Source organism: Dryas octopetala, chromosome 7, assembly GCF_963921425.1.
Source record: "Dryas octopetala chromosome 7, drDryOcto1.1, whole genome shotgun sequence".
NCBI lineage: Eukaryota > Viridiplantae > Streptophyta > Magnoliopsida > Rosales > Rosaceae > Dryas > Dryas octopetala.
Window position 1 is genome coordinate 21153468 of NC_141372.1, and position 21796 is coordinate 21175263.

A 21796-nucleotide genomic window follows, 5' to 3' on the forward strand; every position below is an offset into this window, starting at 1 on the left:
GCTTCGCTTGGTCTTCATATTGGACCACTGAAAACATCAATGAAACATATATTCTTAAATTTAATCACAAACATCAAACATCAAATTTGTGTGTACTTTTAAGAAAATTGCTTATCCTTACAAAGAGACCACACTATAAGTGGATAAATACACTTACTCGGCATAAATACACTTCAAACACCAAAACTGCCTTAAGTACATTTCAAAACTGGATGAAATGTACTCCAGTCCTCAAAACTACCGAGAGTAAACGGCTTCAAATTGAATCTCCAAAACATTATTTCTAAGATCCCACTTTGTGGGAACTAGCACTAGTCTTGAACCTGTACGTACTAACACAGCACAAGAAATACGTATTTCCGGCACAAAGTTGAGAATGGTTTCTGAAAAAGAGTGCACAACAGTTACAAAATAGCACAAGAAAGCATACAATTCAATTGCAGTATTCAGAATACATATGTACACATATAGTGGGATAGAAGTTTTGGGTCAACAGTATTAAGAATACATATGTATAAATAATATAAGCATATTGAACTCATGTAAGCACATGCATGTGGGTATATAGGCCTAATATATGTACAATATACAGTAGGACCAACCAAGTAGATCAGAAATAATGTGACATAATGCAGCTGAACTTACTTTTTTCAATTCCTCTATGTTCTTGCCAGATTTCCTTATTATTGAGCAGATCCGAGCATGCAGCATAGAGCAAGCAAACAACAGTGTTTCCCTGCTCAAATAGTTTTGGAACAGTAGGACATATACAACATTAGTGCATACTTCAATGCATATAGGAAAATTAATTTGAACAAATAAATTTCTTAGAAAACCTTTGCTGATAGCTACAATATGCCGACCTTTGTTAATACATAATAACAACACCCATACAACAAGAATTTCCTCCTTTGGAACCATCAAATTTATTTTTAATTTGTCAATATTTAAAAGGCAAGAGAGGGAGGGAGGGAGGGAGGGAGAGAGAGAGAGAGAGAGATGGCAACAAAAAAGATTTCTCTAGCAGTTTGTTGTGGTAACTAATCAAATAAAGCATCCATAATGCATAAGGCGTGGCATATGATTTGGAAAAATACCTAATCAATTTAGAAGTAATGTTCCTGCAATCTTTCAATTCCTATATGATATGACTATCCTGAAGGGGAGAACACATACCATTTCATTCAAAGCCTATGCAATCGTCATGAAGCAGTCTCCTTTATGATCATACAAACCAAAGAAATTGTAATAATTAACTTATTTTATAACTTTTAAAAGCACTCTCAAGGTTTATATTCTTTTCATAGATATTCTAGATTCATTGCATCTCTTTTCTTTTTTCCTTTTCAAAATATTAGTACCCAATAGGCAATTCGGTTATCTAATTTAAATTTTTTAAAAAATAAGCAAATGACAATGGAGAGAAATCATCTAACACAAGATTGACTTAACAAATCAAAAGGTAAAGCCACAACATTGAGAAAGGATAATTCCCTGACACAACGCAAAAAGCATGATACAAAAAGAATGGTCACTTTACCATTGCTTTATCAACAACAAAATTCCCAAGCTATCCTTGTTCAAGATATGGCAACTCCAAGACTCCTGGCAGTTAATTCTAATCCTTGAAATGAAGAGAGTGGCTAAGAGAGCCAAGAACACTCCTATTTACAAATAGTCCATGAAAATTTCAGCAACTTTGGAGCACCAGAAACTTCCTACAAATAAGAAAAAGTATGAACTTAATATTAATAACAAACTGTGGTTAAACATATTTTTGTTTGCAGAAGGAATTAAAAATACATGATCCCTTCCTTACTAAGTAATTAAAGAAAAAAAAAGGATAAAAAGGGTCAGGATGTCTATCTCTTCAGTAGAGGAAGGGATCAGCAACAAAATTACTTGGGAAACCAGCATCAGTAACTGAAGCACAAGTCACAACAGGGTTGGCCACGGGCCAAGCCGCACTCCTGTCCCTCCATGCATTCATCTACACCAAATTCCATCCCATTTTCATAATTCAAATCACCCAAAATCAATAATTTAACAGGTACCCATCTCAAAACAATAAAAAAAAATTCAAAGCCCAAAAAAAAAAAAAAAATTAAAGAACATACCCAGATAAGAGAAAAATAAATTAATGCTTAAACAACGGCGACGGCCAGAGACCTGGAGTGGAGAGAGGCTGGGGTGCGAAGCAACTGCGACGGCCAGAGAGATGCCGGGGTGCGATGCGACTACAAAGAAGTCGCAACCAAGTCGACAGGTTCAAAGCGGCGAGGTGGCAGCGACGGTGGACCTCTGGACTGAGGAGTAGCATATTTTCCTTGAATATAAGAAATTGATTAATATTTTGCAAAGATGCAATCTCCTATTGAAATTCTAAATAAGTTTCGACAGAATAAAGCCATAGTTGATTCAAATCCCCAAAACATTGTAATGAAATCACAACTTGAGAGTATGAAACCTGTATACTAGTAGTACTATAGTATACAGACCATACTGCACACCCACATACTAGTAGTACTATAGTTGGTGCAATATGGTCTCGCTGAATTAACTCTCTGTACACAAATCATAAGGTAAGCTTTCAAATCCACTTTTTTTCATACATTTTGAGGAGTCTGAGAGCCAAAAGAACTAACATTTTCAGTCATTTAGTTTAGAGTAATAAGAAACCCAAGTATTCAGGAGTTATATCAAACAGTTACCGAGCTACACAGCTAACACAGAAGACAAAACAATGAAACCCAACAAAGGCTGCAATTCATATTCAAATCACTAAAAATGAGCGAGTGTAAGAGATTATCAATGGGCAAAGTACCTTGCTTAGGATATCTTTGGATTGGAGATGGGTGGAGTCATTGTCTGATGGCCATCTTCATAATCGTTGCAGATTATAATCTGCAAATAAATCAACCCAAACACATATAGAACACCAAATCAACCAATTATTGAAAGAGAAAAATAGCATAAAATCAATTAACCTGCAAAATCAACCCAAACACATATAGAACACCAAAAAGGCTGGGGTGGAGAGAGGCTAGGGTGCGATGCAACGGCGACGGCCGGACAGATGCTGAGTTGCGAAGCGACGGTGAAGAAGTCCCAACCAAGTCGACGGGTTCAAAGCAGCGAAGCGGCGGCGAAGGTGGACCTCTGGACTGAGGAGGGCGAGATGACGGCGAGACAGAGGGGCGAGATGACGGTGGACCTCTGGGTTTCTGGCTTTCTGAGAGAAGAGAGAGTGAGAGTCTGAGAGAGTGTGATTTTTGGATGAGGTAGATCGAGAGTGAGGGTCTGGGTTGATTTTAGTAATCGATGGAGGCTGAGAGTCGACGACGAGAGAGGCGACTGAGGGAGACAGAGAGAGGGCAGCGCAAGAGCGTGAGTGTTTCTGTTTTAGGTTTTTGCCTTTTTGGGTGAGGTAGATCGAGAGTGAAGGGTCTGGGAGTTTGGCCAAATTGGGGCTAGACCTAGGTTTTTAATTTTTAGTATATCTGTATATGTCTAAGTGTTGGGACTTGGGAGTAGGACAAAAAAATTTAAGTCAGAAAAAATACATTACATATCAGTGTTAGGATAAAAAATTATAAGTATTGTTTTAAGATATCGGTTAACAATTTATACTGATGTCTTTATAAGTTCTTAGAAAAATGAAAATATTATATATCAGTTGAAAAAAACCATGTGATATCTAATAGAGTTTAGAAATCAGCTAAAAAATTATCTGATATTATAAGTTTTATAATATCAGTCATATTCAAATCTGATATAAAATGGGTGATATCTATTGACAATATTCTTGTAGTGATTGCTATACTTTAACTGTATCATAAAATCTTATTCCTAGATATAGTCAAAGATGCTGATTGGGTATAGTCATTGACGTACAGGGGCATATGTGTGTTCAACACAGGATCTTTCACTCCTGGTAATAGGGAAGATGTTCCCAGAGGCAACATATGTGTAGATTCAGAAATCTTTGGCCAAAGTACTAGATCATGGAAATAAGGTTTCTTAATTGGTTGAATAAAATCTATACATAAGTGTTTGGCCTCAAGGATTATGCTAGGGTTCACGGAATTTCATACCCGACCATAATTTAGGAACATAGGATGATAGAGAGACCGTATTGTATTGCAATCGAAGACGGAATAGGTTCTTCTCTTTTCTGGTTAATCCAGGTAGTCATGACACTCTGCTAAGCGTCAATCTTGACTTGTGGAGACCTAAGGGTAAAATGATAATTTTTTTCGGATTATGTTATTTTTGGAACGTGCCTCAATTCACTGTCGGATTCAATTGGAACCTAAGAGGTCACACGCAAATAGGTGTGAGATGGTATTAGAAATGAGCTTAAACATAATTAATTAATGGGTAAATTAATTGGGCCTAAAAAATACTATAAAGGAAATTAAAGTGATGGACTTTTGGGCTTAGTAATTAATTAATTTGATAATTAAATAGTTAATTGCCTAGTCAAATGAACCAACAAACTTGGTCCACAAGACTAGGTGATCGGCCCTCCTTTAGTGGAATAATGGTTTCCATTTAAGTCTATATATATGGACTTTTAGTCAAGTTGTCTGGTCAAGTGAAACTCCAGAGAAATCACTTTACGTTCTTTCTATCAAAAAGCCACTCTTGAGAAAGAAAGCTAGCACTCCCATTCTCTAGAAAGTTCAATCCCTCCATCTTCTCCTAGCGTGGACTAATTAGAGGTCATACATCTTTGTGTGACTAGAAGGACCAACTGCTGGAGAGCTTGTGGATTCGCACCTTGGTAGGTTTCCAATTAAGGGAACAAGGTATGAATCCTATTTTGTAAATTATAGAAATTATTGCATCATTATCTCAATCCAAAGTATGATCATATAAAATTTTATTTTCTGCTGCGTTTATATGATTAATTTCTAACAGAGACAAGTTTGGCGTCACTCTAAAGGTCTATACTACACTCTAAAGGTCAAGGTCTCGCGGGTCATAGGCCTCATTGACCCATGAACTGCCGGCCTAACGAGCATACGCACATAGGATAATAACATTCTTTCAAGTATCTCACTCGGGGGAAATTTTTTGACTATTGGTCTAAAAACATTAAGATACAAATCTTAAGTTAAAGGATCGATCTCTAGTTTAACAATAAAATATAAGCATAAGAACCTTCAAAATAAATGGGGGCAACTATGGGCTAAAGTCTTTTGACAAATTTTTTCGATTGGGGGCACCCCATATGTCTAAGAGCATAATTGCCTAGAAAAGATGCTAATTAAATTCATAGCAAAGAAGGTGCAAGCTTAAGGACGCGGAGATAACATGCATAAATTCAAATTAAAGGTACTTGCAAAATAAGGTTCCAACACCTTGGAAAAAATAGGCATCATGCTCATAAAAAGAAATCAAGTACTTCTAAGAAAACAAACATAGGTACCTCCAACCAAGAAAAGTAAAGTACCTTCGTCAAGGACTTTGAAATCAAGGAAAAGCATCAAATTAAAAGGCATAAAATTAAAGTTCAAAGCCATGCCACAAGGACAAACAAAAGAACGCCTCACGGTTGGGTACTGCCACCATCTCTCGCGGCACCCTTTCTCACTTCTGTTGCATTGTCGTCCGAGGTCCCATCCCTGAGGATGGCGCAGGAACCTAACTCCTCGGAGGTGGACGGTATTGAAGACTCTGAAAAGTTCCTTTCAGTAGCCCAAGTTTGGACATTCTCATCATCCCAACCATACTTATGGCGCTCGTCCATCATCTGGTAGTAGAATCTCATGTTGAACTCCACCTCCGAAGCATTATCAAGTTGTTGTTGGAAGTTGAACCTCAAGGCAGCCGTTGCTCTATCCAAATTTTTCTTTGCTAAGGACCTTTTGAATCTCGACACATTCTTTGAGGTTGACGAATGCTTCCTCCTCCTTGTGGGACATTAATTTCTTCCTATTTCTCTTTTAAGGTCCCTTGCACCTTGCCTAATTTATCACTTAAGGATCGGACCTCGTGCTCAAGCTCAAGCACCTTCGTTTCTTTCAAATCAAGTTCCACGCGCATTTTTGGATAATTCTTCCCTTCGTCTTCTTCTTGGCCTCATGGTACTCAAGGGTGGACTGGACCGGTCTCTCTTCCTCATGGATTCCATTGCCTTAATGTAATTCTCCATGGTGGCTTCAACCTAACAAGGAAAAATTTACAATGTACCAACAACAAAATGTTATCCTAACAAGGTACCAACAACAAAGGTACTCCTAAAATAAAAGTTTAGCATGCATAGAACAATTATTAGGACCAATCAAAAAAGCAATAAAACTCATCGAGTACCAGTGGGAATAGAGCTTCCTCTTGAGCGTCCCGGCATTAAGCTTCTCCAGAGCGGCATGGTCTGAGAAGAGGACAACTCCACGCATCATAGCCGCATCTACACCATCGTCCTCAAGGCCGGAGGAGTCTTCCTTCACCTTCATGCCTTGGGAAAATAAAGTAGGACATCAAGGCTTCGACATGAATGTGTCTGTTCTTCCTTGAGTTACCTCCTCATTTGATTCTATGTAGGAAGGACCTGTCTCAACGACATTCCTTCTTAGGCGCGATGAGGTCATCTCAAATGTGGGAAGAAGCTCTTCCACTCCATCAAACTCCAAGTCAAAACCTTCAGGAAGTGGACTACCCGCACTGACATGGAACCTGGTATCACCATGACAACGTGTCACACCCAGAAACTCGGAACATGACTTAAGTGGTGGATTTATTTAGTAATATGAAAAACAATACTATTAATCTCTTTTAAAAGTTGCTCTCACTCTTGTAAACTAAAATAAATATTTCTAAACAACAAAACTTATTATTTGAGGAAAAGAAATGTGATTTAAAAAAAAAAAAATTGACGGAGTTTCATTTGTTTTTCAATTATTTTCCAAAATTTATAACTTGTAGAAATGATCAATATTTCTTAAGATTTCCTTTATACATAACACAATAATTTACATCTTACACTGCTCAAAACATCAACCACATAATAGCAGTACCAAAACCACATCAGGTTAAACATCCGTACTATTTAGCTAGCTTTATATAACATTGGTTTCATATATGCATCTCAAAATAAGCTACCTTTTAACATATACATGTCTTATAACTTTTCTTCCAAAGACATATCACATAAGTTTAGCAAAAGAGAGTGGAGCTAGACATTTCATCTCCTCAGGATAACTCAGGAACATCACTCATCTCACCTTTGTGCTCTTGTCCTGAAATAATAACATGAAAGGGATGAGCTCCACAAGCTCAGTAAGTACAACAAAACCATCCATTGTAACCAAGATTCTATATTACCATGCATTCAAAATGTAAAACACATTTATAAATTTAATCGATCAGTCTCAAGAAAAACTATGAAGAGAGTAAAATGAAACATCCATATCTATAACAACAACCAACACAACCAACTAAGAACTACACTCACAAACATTTAAAGAGATAAGAGAAATATAATTTCAAGTGTTTCAAATCAAACAAGATAAACTGATGTAACAGAATTAGATAACAGAATTAGATAACAGACTTGTGATAGATATTTTCTTTTCCTATGTTAATGCTCAATTTCGTATTCATGAACTTTCATCATTGGTGACGACAACTGCTTTGGATTTTGGCCACCAAGTACAACCCTCACAAGCGGACCCTGATCAAGTTTTAGGTCTTTCACCCTATGGAGACACAATCCCTTCTTAAACCACTCATCAGGCATAACATCTTCACATATATTCAATCCAAGTTCCATAATTTTCTTATTTATCCTCACATAATCAATATCCTTATTTCCAAACAAACTTAATTCAGCTAATTACTCAAATATGTGTATACTGATTTGTGTCAAAGAAAGATAAATCTCAACCTATATACAAAAAATTAGTATTTAATAACCTTGAAATAAAGGACATTCCACCCTCAAAATACAAACAAAATACTTCCCAAATTAACCCATAAGAGTGAAAGCTTGAGATTGTATGAAAACGACTCATAAAACTAATATCCAAACTACAATTATAAATCTGTTTCATATATATATATACAGACTCCTTCTATTGAGGTATACCTCAACTTATTTATGTTGAGGTATGACCTTGTTGGGGCCCACACGAGTCGTTTTGTGTCGATCCGATCTGTTCGCCAAGATTATCTTCATTGACAGATCCTCCTTGCAAAAAATTAGTCAAATCGAAAATCATTTGCCTATCTAACTTTGATAAAACAAATGGACGGTTTCATCGAAAATATTTTGTTCGTCCATTTATTTGATCAAAGTTAGATAGACAAATGATTTCCGATTTGGCTAATTTTTTGCAAGGAGGATCTATCAATGAAGATAATCCTTGCGAACGGTTCGGATCGACACAAAAACGACTCGTGTAGGCCCTAACAAGGTATATCTCAACATAAATAAGTTGAGGTATACCTCAATAGAAGGAGCCTGTATATATATATATATAACAAATACTAACTCTACTTTCACAAAAATAAATCATTAAAGGAATTACCCAATATTATCAACACTATATAAATGGTCAAACCAAATGCACAACTAAGTTAGAGTCAAAGCTACAACATAATTGTGTTTTACCTCAAGTTTGTAAAGTGAGCTACTAAGCACCCAAGAGAAAGATATCAAACCCACAAGTTAGCATCCACAATTTTCTTTCCAATTCAACTACATTAATAGTGAGAAGGAACGAGTGACTCAGTGAGACAAAAACTGTATATAATGGCAGCCCTTGATTTTCCTATTAATTCTATTGAGTTTTTGATTAGTTCCAAGCTCTGATACCACTGTTAGAAATTTAGAGGGTGTTTAGGACACTCGTAGCTAATGGCTTGTGTAAGCTTCTATTAGCTATCTATGCTTGATATGAGAAGTTTTTGAATTATAAAACAAAGTATCTTTTATTGATGAACAGATGAGGATACAAGGAGATGTAGATGTCTAGAACAATAGGACTTTAGGACTAGTGGCTTTTAGTATTGCCTCTTGCTTATACTTAGATATGGGTACATGCTATATATATAGAGAGTAGATGAACCCTCTTGACTTCTCTAGAACATCTATTAGCCATATGCTACTAGTAGGTTCTAGAGTATACTACACTTTTAATTATGTGCAAGGAGGTGGGAAGAATTAGCTTTTAGAGACAAGGAGAGGTAAGTGAGAGAACAACGGGTGAGAAAGGGAAAGGAAAAATAAATATATGAAGATGAATGGGTGGTTCAGTGGTGGGAGAGGTGTTCTGGAGAGTTCTTGTGTAGAACCAAGAAAAGAAAGAAGCAGGTAGAAGTGTGAAGAATTTATGGACAGAAATGAAAGAAAGATTAGTCATTATCATTTTTCTATTCTTTTGCAACCTTCTAAATAGTTCTAGAAAGGAATAGATAAAATGAAATGGATGATTTGTAGGAACCACAATGAACAAGAGGAAGCAACATAAGATCACGTGTTGGAGGGGGAAGAGAGAGAAGAGATAGGAGCATCTCATTACCTTTTGTCTTAATGAATGAAGTGGGTGCTGGAAACTGGCACAACTAACAAAGAAACATATATGTATATATTTATCATTTAAAATAGAAAACACAAAGTCACAACTCAACATCAATAAACAAATAATAACAATGCAAGTTAACTTCTAAAGTTTAATTACAACCTAGGTTATCACACAAAGTATGTACTTTTGGGAAGCGTCCGCCACAACTAAGGTTTTCTCCATGTTAGCGATGTCCACTCCCTTTTTCTTGAAAGGACCTCTCTTCTGCGGACCAACCCAAAGGAGAGGTACTGCCATCTCCACATCACCTAAAGGTCTATCAATTTTTTCTCTCTTAAGGACCTCAGAATCCTCTTTGGAGATACCTTCACCTCCCTTCAACAGCGAGCTCCTACGTTGCCTCTTCTTCACCTATTTCACCGCCATCTTTTTAGGCAAGATACCCGCAGATTCAATCCTAGGGGTGACCAAAGTTGGCGAGAGAATGTGGGAACTGAGTGGCACGACAGAGTCAAGACCCTGTGGACCAAGGCGTGCCAGATCAAGAAGCCACTTAAGGTCCCTATGCTCCACGTTTACAATGTGGTACAAAACATCAACAAGGTCAGCTCAGAAGCTCTCCACAAAGTTCAACCGCTCCAAATCCTTTAAACCCTCCCGATTGAAGGAGGTAGGTACTATACCTCTAATTCTCTAACCCAATTTCCCGGAATCACCACCACATTCTCCATGTGACTCTTACCCTAATGATCATGATTCAAAAAAAGATTTGCCTTCCCACTTTCCCGCCCGCGGCATGTAACATATACCCTCCCTTTTTCAAAGAGGGATACCTGACACAAGCTCCTAAACTCATCCAATCCCAACTCAATACCATAAAAGTTCATCAATTTCTCAAAGTCCAATAACAATTTGAAAGAATTGGGAGTATATTGACATGAAGCTAACCCGTAATCGGAATAAAATCTAGTTTAATTACTAAAAAGCTTAAGGGTTGCAAAATAAGTATTATTTTCTTAATGTGTATTTTTGGGTTTTTAAAAACTTTTGAGGGTAATTTTGGTATGAAACTATGACTCCAAGTGGAATGAGAATTAATATATAGTCCCCCAATGAGTGTGATTCTTACTTTTGGAGTGGGGATCACTTGCTTTTTGATTCTAAAATGTAAGTAAACACATGATTGGAGTATAATGAGAATTACTTATATTCATTCAGCTCTTATTCTTTGTAAGTAAACAACTCCAAGTGGAATGAGAATCAATACATAGTCCTCTAATGAGTGTGATTCTTACTTTTGGAGTGGGGATCACTTGCTTTTTGATTTTCAAATATAAGTAAACACATGATTAGAGTGTAATGAGAATTACTCATATTCATTCAGCTCTCATTTTTCGTGAGTAAACATGCCATAAAAAATAAGGCAATTCTGCCTTAATCATAATTGATACCCCAATTGGGGTTAGTATTAAAGCCTTGTTACGGGTGGGCTAGCGTACTATTATAATTAGGAAGAGGTTTCAACCTTATCCAGGAAAACCTCATCCCCACCTTGCGCAGAAACGCACTCCACGTCTCCACCAGTCCAGATCTTCTTAATCTATTCCAGGTTGGTACTAACCGATTCTTCTCTCGAATTTTCCCCTTACAATTGCTATCTGGTTCCAGGCATTAATGAATTTACGCTTTGAGAGAATTAACTAATTAAGTATATTGTCTAATATGTTTTTGTTTTTTTCCTATATCATTCTGGGTTGTCAAACTTGTTTCTTTAATGTCACTGTTCGATGATGATGATAATATAATGCACGGCAGTTCTTGACCCTACCTGTTCCCTACCCTCCCCAACCAGTACGCTGTACGGCTAACCAGCGATCCCTCACTCTCACTTCTCAGTTTTCGGCTCCAAGTCCAACCAGTGAACCACGCATTCAAATTATCTTCTATTCTTCTTCAATCTTCATCTTGGGCATTGGCTGGTAGTTCTCTCCCTTTTTTTTTTTTTTTTAAGTTTGATTTATGTCTTCTTTAGATTGCACGAGGTTTCCGAACCGTAGTTTGCAGCTTTTGTCGAGTCTGCCTACCTTTCCTTCTTTTTCGTTTCCGATTTGGAGCTGAATTTAGGGACTTCGTGTAAGATTAAATTTGGGGTTTAACTTAACAAAAACAAAAACCAATTTGGGGTTGTGTCATTTTCAGAACCATTTGGATTTTGGGCTGATTATGGAGAATTGGAGATGCCCATTTCGTAGGTCAGATCAATTTGCTTTCTTTAGAACTTCTTCGGTTGATTATACTGCCAATCTTTTTGTAAGTGTGTTTGGGATTTTAGCTGGCTGCTAGGAAAGTGTGTTTCGGATCATTTTGCTTTATTTTAACAATTTTTTCTTAATTAGCAGATGAAATATGAGAAAAAAGAAGAGATGAGTGGAGAAACTTGCAGTGCGATTATGCTTGAGAAAAAAGAAGAGATGCGTGTGATTGGAGTTGTATAGAGAGCAGTAGAGGACAATATGATTCTTTTTTATTTTTTTAAAAGAAGCACAATATTATTCGATGGTCTAATGATTACTTGATTGACGTGGGATTGCCTGCTTATTTCAGGTGCCAGGTTCAAGCTCAATCTTAGTTGCTGGAGATTTAGTCCATCCCACTTTCAAATCCTCGCTCTGTCCCTGGCTGTAGCAAAGATGATGAAGCTTTTGGGCCTCTTCTCCTCCTCCAGGTACCAACTCTATTTTCTTTCTTGTTTTTGTCTTTTTTCCTTTTAATCTGACAACGAACAATTTGTTTATTTTCCCCAACCCTGAAAATATAGTGGAAAAAAAAAAAAAAAGTGAAAAGAATTAAGAGAAATGTAAATGTGAATTTTATGAATTTGGTTGCCAAGAAATGAAAACCATTCCTTTACCTATGGATTTCGTTTTAGCAATTGAGGTAAATATCCTGTATAGGTTTTTGAAAACTTTTGACTTGCAATGTTTTGAAATTGGTCACGTGTCTCTCACATGACCACTTTTTTAAAGGTAAAAACGTCCATGGACACTATTAACCTCTCCATCCTCTCACCCTAGTTATTTCGCCCAACGTCCCTCCATTCTCACCCTTCGTTGTGCCAAAAATCCACACTCAGCCTTCTCGCCCTCCATTTGTGCCAAAAATCCACACCCAACCTTGAATACATATGTGGGTGGATGTTTTTGCCCTTAAAACAGTGGTCACATGAGAGGCACATGACCAATTTTAATAGGAATGTAAAACAGAATAGACGGAATGGACTAAAGTAAGAAAACTGGAAAAGTTTGAGGACTTCTCAATCTAAAAAACGAGTTGGAGAACTAAAATGGGAATCAAAGAAAAGTTGGAAGGACTATTTCTCCAATTAACCCTTTCTGATTCGACCTTAAAAATAATTAAAAAAAAACTTTTCTAAAAGTAAGTAAAACACTTACTTAGGTCACGTTTACTAACATGGAATAAGAGAGAAGAGGAATTAGAGTGAGAAGGAATGGGGGAGAGAAGGAATTGGAGTGAAGAGGAGTCATTCTCATTAAGTTGTTTACTAAACATCTGGAATCACAATGAAAATGAAGTTGATTCCCACTAATGTGTTTACTAATGATCATGAATCAGAATAAAATCTAGTTTAATTACTAGAAAGTTTAAGAGTTGCAAAAAAAGTATTATTTTCTTAATGTTTATTTTTGGGTTTTTTAAAAAGTTTGAGGGTAATTTTGGTATGAAACTATGACTCCAAGTGGAATGAGAATCAATACTTAGTTCCCCCCAAGGAGTGTGATACCTACTTTTGGAGTGGAGCCCACTTACTTTTTGATTCCCGAATGTAAGTAAACACATGATTGGAGTGGAATGAGAATGACTCATATTCATTCCACTCTCATTCATTGTAAGTAAACATGCCATCAAAAGTAGGGCAATTATGCCTTAATCATAATTGATACCCCTATTAGGGTTAGTATTAAAGCCTTGTTACGGGTGGGGCTAGTGTACTATTCTAATTAGGAAGAGGTTTCAACCTTATCCAGGAAAACCTTATCCCCACCTAGCACAGAAATGCACTCCACTAGTCCCAGAACTTCTTAATCTATTCCAGGTTGGTGCTAACTCTTCTCTCAAATTTTCCCCTTACAATTGCTATCTTATTCCATGCATTAATGAATTTATGCTCTGAGAGAATTAAGTATATTGTCTATATGTTTTTGTTTTTTCCCTATATCATTCTGGGTTTTCAAACTTGGTTCTTTAATGTCACTTTTTGATGATGATGATAATATAATGCTGTGTTTTTTTTTTTTTTTTTTAAATTAATATGAACATGGGTCAGTTTCTCCCTCTGTCGTGGGTGGAGATGATATACGAGTAAATGGAGTTCTTGATCCTAATGGGGGAATGTTAACATTTTTAGGAGTGGAGATTTGAACTTAAGACCTCTTCTAACATTGGGAAATGAAATACTTATTGACTAACAGCTAGTTGGATCCTAGCATTTTGAATGCAGTTGAATTTTGTTAAACTTACTCTGGATTTTCTGGTTTTGAGCATCATTTTTCTTCCAAGGGTTATATAGGACTATATCCGCCCCCCTCAAATCTACGAACATAGTGTTCTCCTCTCTTTAAAAATTAATAAGGAGACAGGAGAGAGGTAGTTTGCTTTGACATTAATTTGAAGATTTGAAGAATGCATTTATAACCTTAGAAAAAAAAAAGTCCTTTATCTTTCACTTAAAGCCTTCATCATTTTCCTTGATTTTTAAACTAAAGCAACCTATGAATTCCTCAATAATAATGATAAAACAAAGAAGAATTCCCCACACGAAGGCTCTTTTTGCGCGGACTTGCTTAGAAAGAATTGAATATCTCTGCTATCCTACTGCTTCAAGGACTGCAATGGGAGGATATAAGAAAATCCTCATCCTATGCATGCCGCCAACTGGCTCTGCTTGCATAAAGTTTAAGTATGACCAACCTGATTTGGACTTTGCTGCACTATATTTCTCTGACAGAAATCAATATTTTGACTAGTGTTATGTTAGAGATCATAAATTGATCCAGAAATGTTATGCCTTCAGTGATTTTTTGTGCTCATTACTGTGACTGATACTCCCTCAGATTGTAGCAGTATGGGTATCCGAGCCCGAACTAGTGGTGATCGCCTAAGAACGGTCTGGACACCTGAAATGGATCGGTATTTTATTGATCTCATGTTAGAGCAAGTCTGCAAAGGAAATAAATTTGATGATCATTTATTTAGCAAGCGAGCATGGAAGCATATGACATCCTTGTTCAATGCCAAGTTCAAGTTTCCATATGAAAAAGATGTTCTAAAAAATCGGCACAAAACGCTAAGGAATTTGTACAAGGCTGTAAAGAATCTCCTTGATCAGAGGGGATTTAGTTGGGATGAAATGAGGCAAATGGTGACTGCTGATAATAATGTCTGGGATGAATATATAAAGGTGCAGTACTTTATCATTAGTTTTTTTTTTTTTGTTTTTGTTTTTATAATTTCTCTTTTCTCTTGACCATGTCAAGAGACTTACAGATTATGGTTTCAGGTACACCAAGATGCACGATCATTCAGAATAAAAACCATCCCTTATTATCGTGAATTGTGTTTGATATATGGTGATGCAGCCATTGAACCGAAAAGTAATCATTTTAGCCTTAATGCAAATATTAAAAATAAATTTAGGATTAGGAACAGTTGATTTGTTGTGAGTTATTCATTCTGCTGCTACTAATGTTGATGCCAGGTGATAATGTTCCTGATGAGTCATCACGTTCGGGTGAGAATGGTACAACTGCAGCCACACAGCTGAGGAATGTTAATCAGGAAACTGCAGAGGCTCTTCATGATATCATGATTGGCAAGGATTATGGAATATCTATGTCAGAAAAAGATATTGATGTTGTGCAGCATGCTATAACAAGTGCTCATGGACCCACCACAAGTAGTCGCTCCAGAACTTACTGGCAGCCACCCATGGACCGTTATTTCATTGACCTTATGCAAGAACAGGTGCGGAAAGGCAGCAGGATTGATGGTGTTTTCCGCAAACAAGCATGGATGGAGATGATTGCATCGTTCAATGCTAAGTTTGGCTTTAATTATGATATAGATGTTCTTAAAAATCGGTACAAAACTCTGAAAAGACAATATAATGTTATGAAGAATCTACTTGAATTGGATGGGTTTATTTGGGATGATACACGACAAATGGTGACTGCTGATGATTATGTTTGGCAAGATTATATTAAGGTAGTTATCTATTTAGGTGCATCATATTTATTTAACTGAAGACTGTGTATGAAATCAATCTGTTATGTATTGCACATACATAAGATTTCCATCGAGTTCATCTATTTTTCGTAATGGTTGAAATGAGTCAATTTTACCTGTAGTAGACATAAAACCTCCCAATATAATCTTGATGATTACTTGCATCTTTGTACAAAGTTTCAAGAGAAATTTGTTATGGTAACGTGCAGGAACATACTGATGCACGACAGTTCATGACCCGACCTGTTCCATATTATAAGGATTTGTGCATGATATGTGATCCAAGTGACGTTGATGATAGAGACTGCTTTTCAGGTCAAGATCTAGAGCAACAAAATCAAGTTGAAGGCACCAAGTTCTCTGGAGCATTAACTAGTTTTCAGTCTCCATCTACATCAGTTTCCGTTGAAGATCAAGTTGGTGATGTGGAGGAGTCGACCCATATGTGCCAGAAGAAAAAACGTCAACTAGAAAACAGTTCAAATCAGGATCATCCAAAAAGATCCCGAGAAGAGGATGATGGCATGGCTAGCGCTCTTCGTGAGATGGCGTCTGCAGTTTCTTCATTATCAGAGAAGAAGAGAAATAATGAGAACTTGATCTCAGGTTCAATAGAAAGTGTGATTGAAGCAGTTCAAGCATTACCGGACATGGACGAAGACCTTGTATTAGATGCTTGTGATTTGCTAGAGGATGAAAAGAAGGCAAAAACATTCATGGCATTGGATGTTAAATTACGAAAGAAGTGGTTGATGAGGAAACTTCGGCCACAATAGGGCTTTGACTTTCTAAAGCAGCCTAGATAGTTTATCAAGTAACATAGAAATGGAAACGACTTTTGGATCTCATGCATGAAGCAAAAGTAATATCAACTAGCTGCTTTCTCTTGATAAGCCATTTTAAAACTAATGGTTATTATAAGAATGTTGTTGTGGACTTGCTTTCTCATCCGACAGTTATTATGACAAAGGTTAGAGCATGTAAGTGTCATGGTTGGGTTTTCTTTTGCAGTTAGCAAGGTTAAGGCAATCTGCAACTGTGTTTTAAATTTTTCTCTACCACATATATGCTTCCTTCAAGTTACACCTCACTATGTATTTATTTAAGTATTTAGTATTTGCCCCATCAGCTATATACCTGTAGCTACCAATAATTGCAGTCAACGGGTGACAATGATCTTAATCTTCATGCTTTATATATAATTATGTGAGTCACCACTAATGCTGAATGCATCTCAATAATCAGCATTAGAAATGCCTCTTTCCCCAGCAAGCGTGAAGGATTTGAAATTGATTATTTTAGTTATTTCAGTCATTTAACGAATGAAATTGAAATGTGACAGTTAAATTTAAAATAGTTGTCCAAAGACTTAAACAATGCCTTACTCATCATAAAACAAAAACAAAAATAACTTTATTAGAGGGTGATACTTTTGCAAAGTCTCCAGCTCTTTTTATTTTGGTTACAATGGGGGCCAAAGACCAAACAAAACAAAGAAGAACTAACCGGACTGGGCATTGGACCTAAGCAGAGAACTCTCGGGGGAGTCTTCTTACTTCACTTTCCCTAGGACTTCTCAAAAAATAGCCAATCAGCTGTTTACAATACAATATGTACTATCAAAAAGAAAAGAATGGTATCAACATGCATGTACATCTTATCATATAGCTCTATATCTTGTGATCATTTTGTGGTTGTGATCACACTTATAACTGCTTTTCCACCTACTCTTCATATGCTTGTCATCATTCATTTGTTCATTCCACAATGAAAATGTGGAGAAAATTTAAGGAGTAGAAAGCATGCTTAATTAAAATGGGAGCTATTAGTTAGGAGGGGTTCACATATGGAGGATGGAAGTCTTTAGTTACATGTTGCATTATCTCTCACAATATGCATTTCTCGGTATCTTTGTTTTGGTTTTGTGTTTCAGCTTTATGTTTGAAGACTCACTTCCCTCTATCTGCAGTTTTCTATGTATGTTACTTCTTATGTATTCATTGCTTATGGAGTCATGTAATATTTCATGCTTCCTACATTTTTATTTGTTTTCTATGAGTGCTTTGTCACAGAATTGCCAAAGGGAGAGATTGTAATGTCCAACATTTTGGTGTTGACATTATTCTGTCAACAAATACATCTGAGTCTGTCTTAATTCAATTCTTACTGTCTTTGTGATCCTTGTTATGATTGAAGTTACGCACCTACAAATACAAATTCTTCTTCTGATTCATTTAGGATGATAAATAACTCAGTGACTTAGATGCGTAGGTGACTAGATAAAGTTTGTACTTTCATTCATAGATTCATCCAACTTAAATTTTATGTCATTTACAGTTTATACACACTGATTTAATTAGAAATTTTTTTGTCTTAACTTGCATACCAAAGTATTTTAGTGTTGATTTATTTATAATCAAAAGCTGAATTTCATAACAAAAAGAATAAGAAACCACATGAGAAAAAGAGGAGGTCGTAGAAATCTTCAGTGTTGAGAGCTCGCGAGAACTACCGAGTACTCAACACCCCCCACCAAGGGATCACTAGCCTTCCTGAGAGCTGGGAAACTCATTTAAAATGGCTTTCTCCGCCTCTGTTTCAATCAATTCTTAGCGTTATTTCATTAGGAAATCGAGAAAATTTTTCTCGATCTCAAGGTTTTTCTCTTCTCTTAATCACTCAAACTCCATTAATACCATTAATACATCTCTAAACTTCTATATCTCTTTCATTAATATTATTCTAGGTTTTTAGATGAATCAATATAAAATGCTTCTTTCTCTATATGGTTTTTGCTTAAAATTCATGCCCTAGAACTTTTGATTTATAGAAAACTTGATTGTGTGCTCTTCATGATGAAATCCACATACACACTTTGATTGCAAGTTGTTTATGAATAATTAATATGCTCACATTTTTCTATTGCTTATGTTTTCTATTGATTCATAAGTTATATATGTAAGAATATATGACCCACGTGCCACATATTTTGTACTGATGTCAGCTATCCGAACGGCGTCATGAACCATTCAAATGGTTTGATGTATTCAGCAATTAGGCTAATCCCATAATTAAGTTAAATGACTGATTATAATCCTCATTAAGTCTAATTCCCATAAATCAGCTGATTGGGTAATTAGAGGGATTATAATCCTCATTAAGTCTAAATCCCATAAATCAGCTGATTGGGTAATTAGAGGATTCTTTAAATAGGTGTCTTTATTGCGATTGATCTAATTCCATTTAGTCAGGAGTCAGATCCACGGTTAATGCCTTGATTGGAAGGCATACTAATTCTATACAAAGTGGGTCTCTGACCATACCTTGTACTGTCCTATTTTGTGAAACCACACACAGAGTGAAAGAGAGAAACACTAAGGTTCTGAGGTATTCTCCATCTTCTCTGGTGGTCTGCTATCCATCACTTCAGGCAGGAATAAAGGCAAGGGGGTGGTTAGAAGGATTCACTTTGACGGCACTTCGTTTATCTTGTGGATCTTGAGATTTGGTTGCTATGGCTGGAGGTATGATCTTTTATCTTCCGCTGTATTTTGTATTGGCTCTATGTGCATATATGTATGATTAAATATGCTTACAGTAGTGGTATCAGAGCCTATACCTCTAGTTGACTTCTGGTCTTAAGATTTGCATGATTAAAGATATGTGCATGCCTTTAGTGGTATCAGACCTTCTGGACTATCAATTTTCTGCCGCTGCACTACAGTAAATAAAATTAATTTTTATTTAAATATTGTTTTAATTAAATTGTCTATGCAGCATGTTTAATTAATTAATATGATTAGGAAACATGCATATAGAGACAAATGGATTTTGATGCATGTTAAGAAGTTATATGCAAGAGCATGATTGTTGTGATTATTTAGTATGAGCATGTTAAGTATTGTGTTCTAAAATTCACATTAAGAAAGCGTGAAATCTAGATCCTAGAGTAGCCAAAGCATCTAGGATCCTACAGGATTGCTTATGAACACTTGTGATTAGATTTAAAAATTATAAACTATGCCCAAAGGAATTTTGTAAATTTTATTGCTAATTGGGATGAGATAGTTAATATAAGAAAAATTAAAGTAATGCTAAATGCCCATAGGATACATAATATACTCATGAGGAATTTTTTCTTTTTAACTAAGACTCATCATAAAAGTAAAATATATATGCATGTTATAATCTTTACCCAAAGGGATTTTATGATGTTCATGTATGTTTTAAATTAAATGTACGTTGCTTCAAATATATGTTTAAACATGTTGTATTCCTTACAAAATATCTTGCCGCTTATGATAATGTTCCCATGTTGAGTGGCGAGAACTTTGCTGACTGGAAGGATCAGATGTACCTCCATTTGGGTTGTAAGGAACTCGATTTTGCTCTGTTGAATGAAAAACCAGCTACACTCATAGCTGAGAGCAGTGCTGCTGAGAAGGCCACATTTGAAAAGTGGGAGCAAACTGCCTCAGCTTGTTGGTCATTAAGTCTCACATAACGAAATCAATTCGAGGTTCCATTAAGGAAAATGACAACACAAAGGAGTATCTGAAATCCATTGAGGAACAATATGCAAGTTTTGACAAAGCTTTGGCTAGTATCCTGATGAGCAAATTGTCAAGCATGAAGTACAATGGTACATCTGGAGTGCGTGAGCACATTATCAAAATGAGGGATTTATCTTCTCAGCTGAGTGGTCTTAATGTTACTATACCTGACACTTTTATGGTGCATTTGATCTTTAACTCTTTGCCACCTGCCTATGGCCCCTTTAAGATTTCTTACAACACACAAAAGGACAAATGGACAGTTAATGATTTGCTGACCATGTGTGTTGAAGAAGAGGGCAAACTGAGGGAGGAAATTGTTGAGAGTGTCCATCTGGTTGATGGCAGTTTTCTTTATTATCCTGATGAGCAAACTGTCAAGCATGAAGTACAATGGTACGTCTAGTGTAATATGATTTTGAATATCTCAGGATAATCTTACTGAGGTTTGATGCATTGTATTTATAATATAACTACAAGTGTTGTACACGTTTTGGAGTTTTACAGAGAAAGCAGATAGCTTAAGCAATCTTAATCAGTAAGCCAACAAGACTTATCTGATATCTATACTAGAGTTACAAAGGGATTCAATAACTAAGAATAAAACCCACATGCTAAAATCAACAGATAACTATGATGTACAAGACCGGCCTGGGCTTGAAGATGATGGGCCTGGAGTATCTTCTTTACGCCCCTGCAAGCTGAACGGGACGGAACGAACAGGAAGCTTGGAGGCCAGTTCTTGGAACCGAGAAGAGGGCAATCCTTTTGTCATAATATCTGCAAGTTGATCATGAGAAGAAACAAACCGGACAACAAGTTCATTGTGGACCACCTTCTCACGAATATAATGATAATCCACCTCCACATGTCGGGTGCGAGAGTGAAAAATTGGATTAGAAGCAAGAGAAATCGCACTGACATTATCACACCATAAATAAGGCTTAGAAAGAGGCAAACGAAGATCCCGAAACAGATACCGTAACCAAGAGATAGACGCAGCGGTATAGGCAAGCTGCCGATATTCAGCTTCGGTACTGGAACGAGAAACACCACGTTGTTTCTTAGATTGCCAAGCAATTAAATTAGGACCCAAATATAAACAATAACCACCAGTAGATATTCGATCATCCGGATCACCGGCAAAATCCACATCACAAAATTCGTTAATGCGTAAAGAACCAGGAGTATAAAGAAGTCCATGAGAAATAATGCCCTTCGCATATCGAAGAATGCGTTTGACAGCAGCCCAGTGAGTAGTTGTAGGAGCATGGAGAAACTGACACACCTAATTAACTACAAAGGTGATATCAGGACGAGTAATGGTGAGATATTGAAGAGCACCCACAGCACTCCTATAAGAAAACGGGTCAGCCAGAAGAACACCATCATGAACACTCAATTGAGTGG

The 21796-nt window shown here is 36.5% G+C and overlaps 2 protein-coding genes and 1 long non-coding RNA gene across 10 annotated transcripts; 2 read left to right on the plus strand and 1 right to left on the minus strand.

The window, feature by feature from the left end:
- Positions 1–1729, minus strand: LOC147280496 (uncharacterized). The gene is made up of 3 exons (XR_015123642.1): positions 1541–1729; positions 646–736; positions 1–27 (listed from the first exon to the last, which is right to left on the minus strand). It is a non-coding gene; the product is annotated as an uncharacterized LOC147280496 (long non-coding RNA).
- A 9289-nt stretch (positions 1730–11018) lies between these two features.
- LOC147280497 (Myb/SANT-like DNA-binding domain protein) lies at positions 11019–17015 on the plus strand. 8 transcript variants are annotated; one of them, XM_086252329.1, is made up of 8 exons: positions 11106–11139; positions 11346–11509; positions 11730–11782; positions 11930–12255; positions 14663–15009; positions 15109–15202; positions 15307–15812; positions 16043–17015. In XM_086252329.1, the coding sequence occupies exons 5-8, from the start codon at positions 14674–14676 to the stop codon at positions 16607–16609; spliced, it is 1503 nt and encodes a 500-aa protein (XP_086108455.1). In that variant the 5' UTR covers positions 11106–11139; positions 11346–11509; positions 11730–11782; positions 11930–12255; positions 14663–14673; the 3' UTR covers positions 16610–17015. The 8 variants fall into 8 exon arrangements, with proteins under 8 accessions (XP_086108458.1, XP_086108462.1, XP_086108455.1 ...); XM_086252337.1 differs by lacking the exon at positions 11106–11139 and adding an exon at positions 13577–13644 and having other exon boundaries at positions 11180–11509; XM_086252334.1 differs by lacking the exon at positions 11106–11139 and having other exon boundaries at positions 11180–11509; positions 11930–12031; positions 12135–12255.
- Positions 17016–20145: 3130 nt separating this feature from the next.
- Positions 20146–20792, plus strand: LOC147280498 (uncharacterized). The gene is made up of 2 exons (XM_086252218.1): positions 20146–20314; positions 20353–20792. The coding sequence occupies exons 1-2, from the start codon at positions 20146–20148 to the stop codon at positions 20790–20792; spliced, it is 609 nt and encodes a 202-aa protein (XP_086108344.1).
- The last annotated feature ends 1004 nt before the right edge of the window (positions 20793–21796 follow it).

Bases quoted from the DNA above. Each gene is read 5' to 3' on its own strand.
- LOC147280497 (XM_086252332.1), top strand. From the start codon at position 14,674: ATGGGTATCCGAGCCCGAACTAGTGGTGATCGCCTAAGAACGGTCTGG. The intron at 15,010-15,108 runs GTGCAGTACTTT...TTATGGTTTCAG, and splicing joins TCTGGGATGAATATATAAAG to GTACACCAAGATGCACGATC. The intron at 15,813-16,042 runs GTAGTTATCTAT...GGTAACGTGCAG, and splicing joins TTTGGCAAGATTATATTAAG to GAACATACTGATGCACGACA.
- LOC147280498 (XM_086252218.1), top strand. From the start codon at position 20,146: ATGTTGAGTGGCGAGAACTTTGCTGACTGGAAGGATCAGATGTACCTC. The intron at 20,315-20,352 runs GTTGGTCATTAA...AATCAATTCGAG, and splicing joins GGAGCAAACTGCCTCAGCTT to GTTCCATTAAGGAAAATGAC.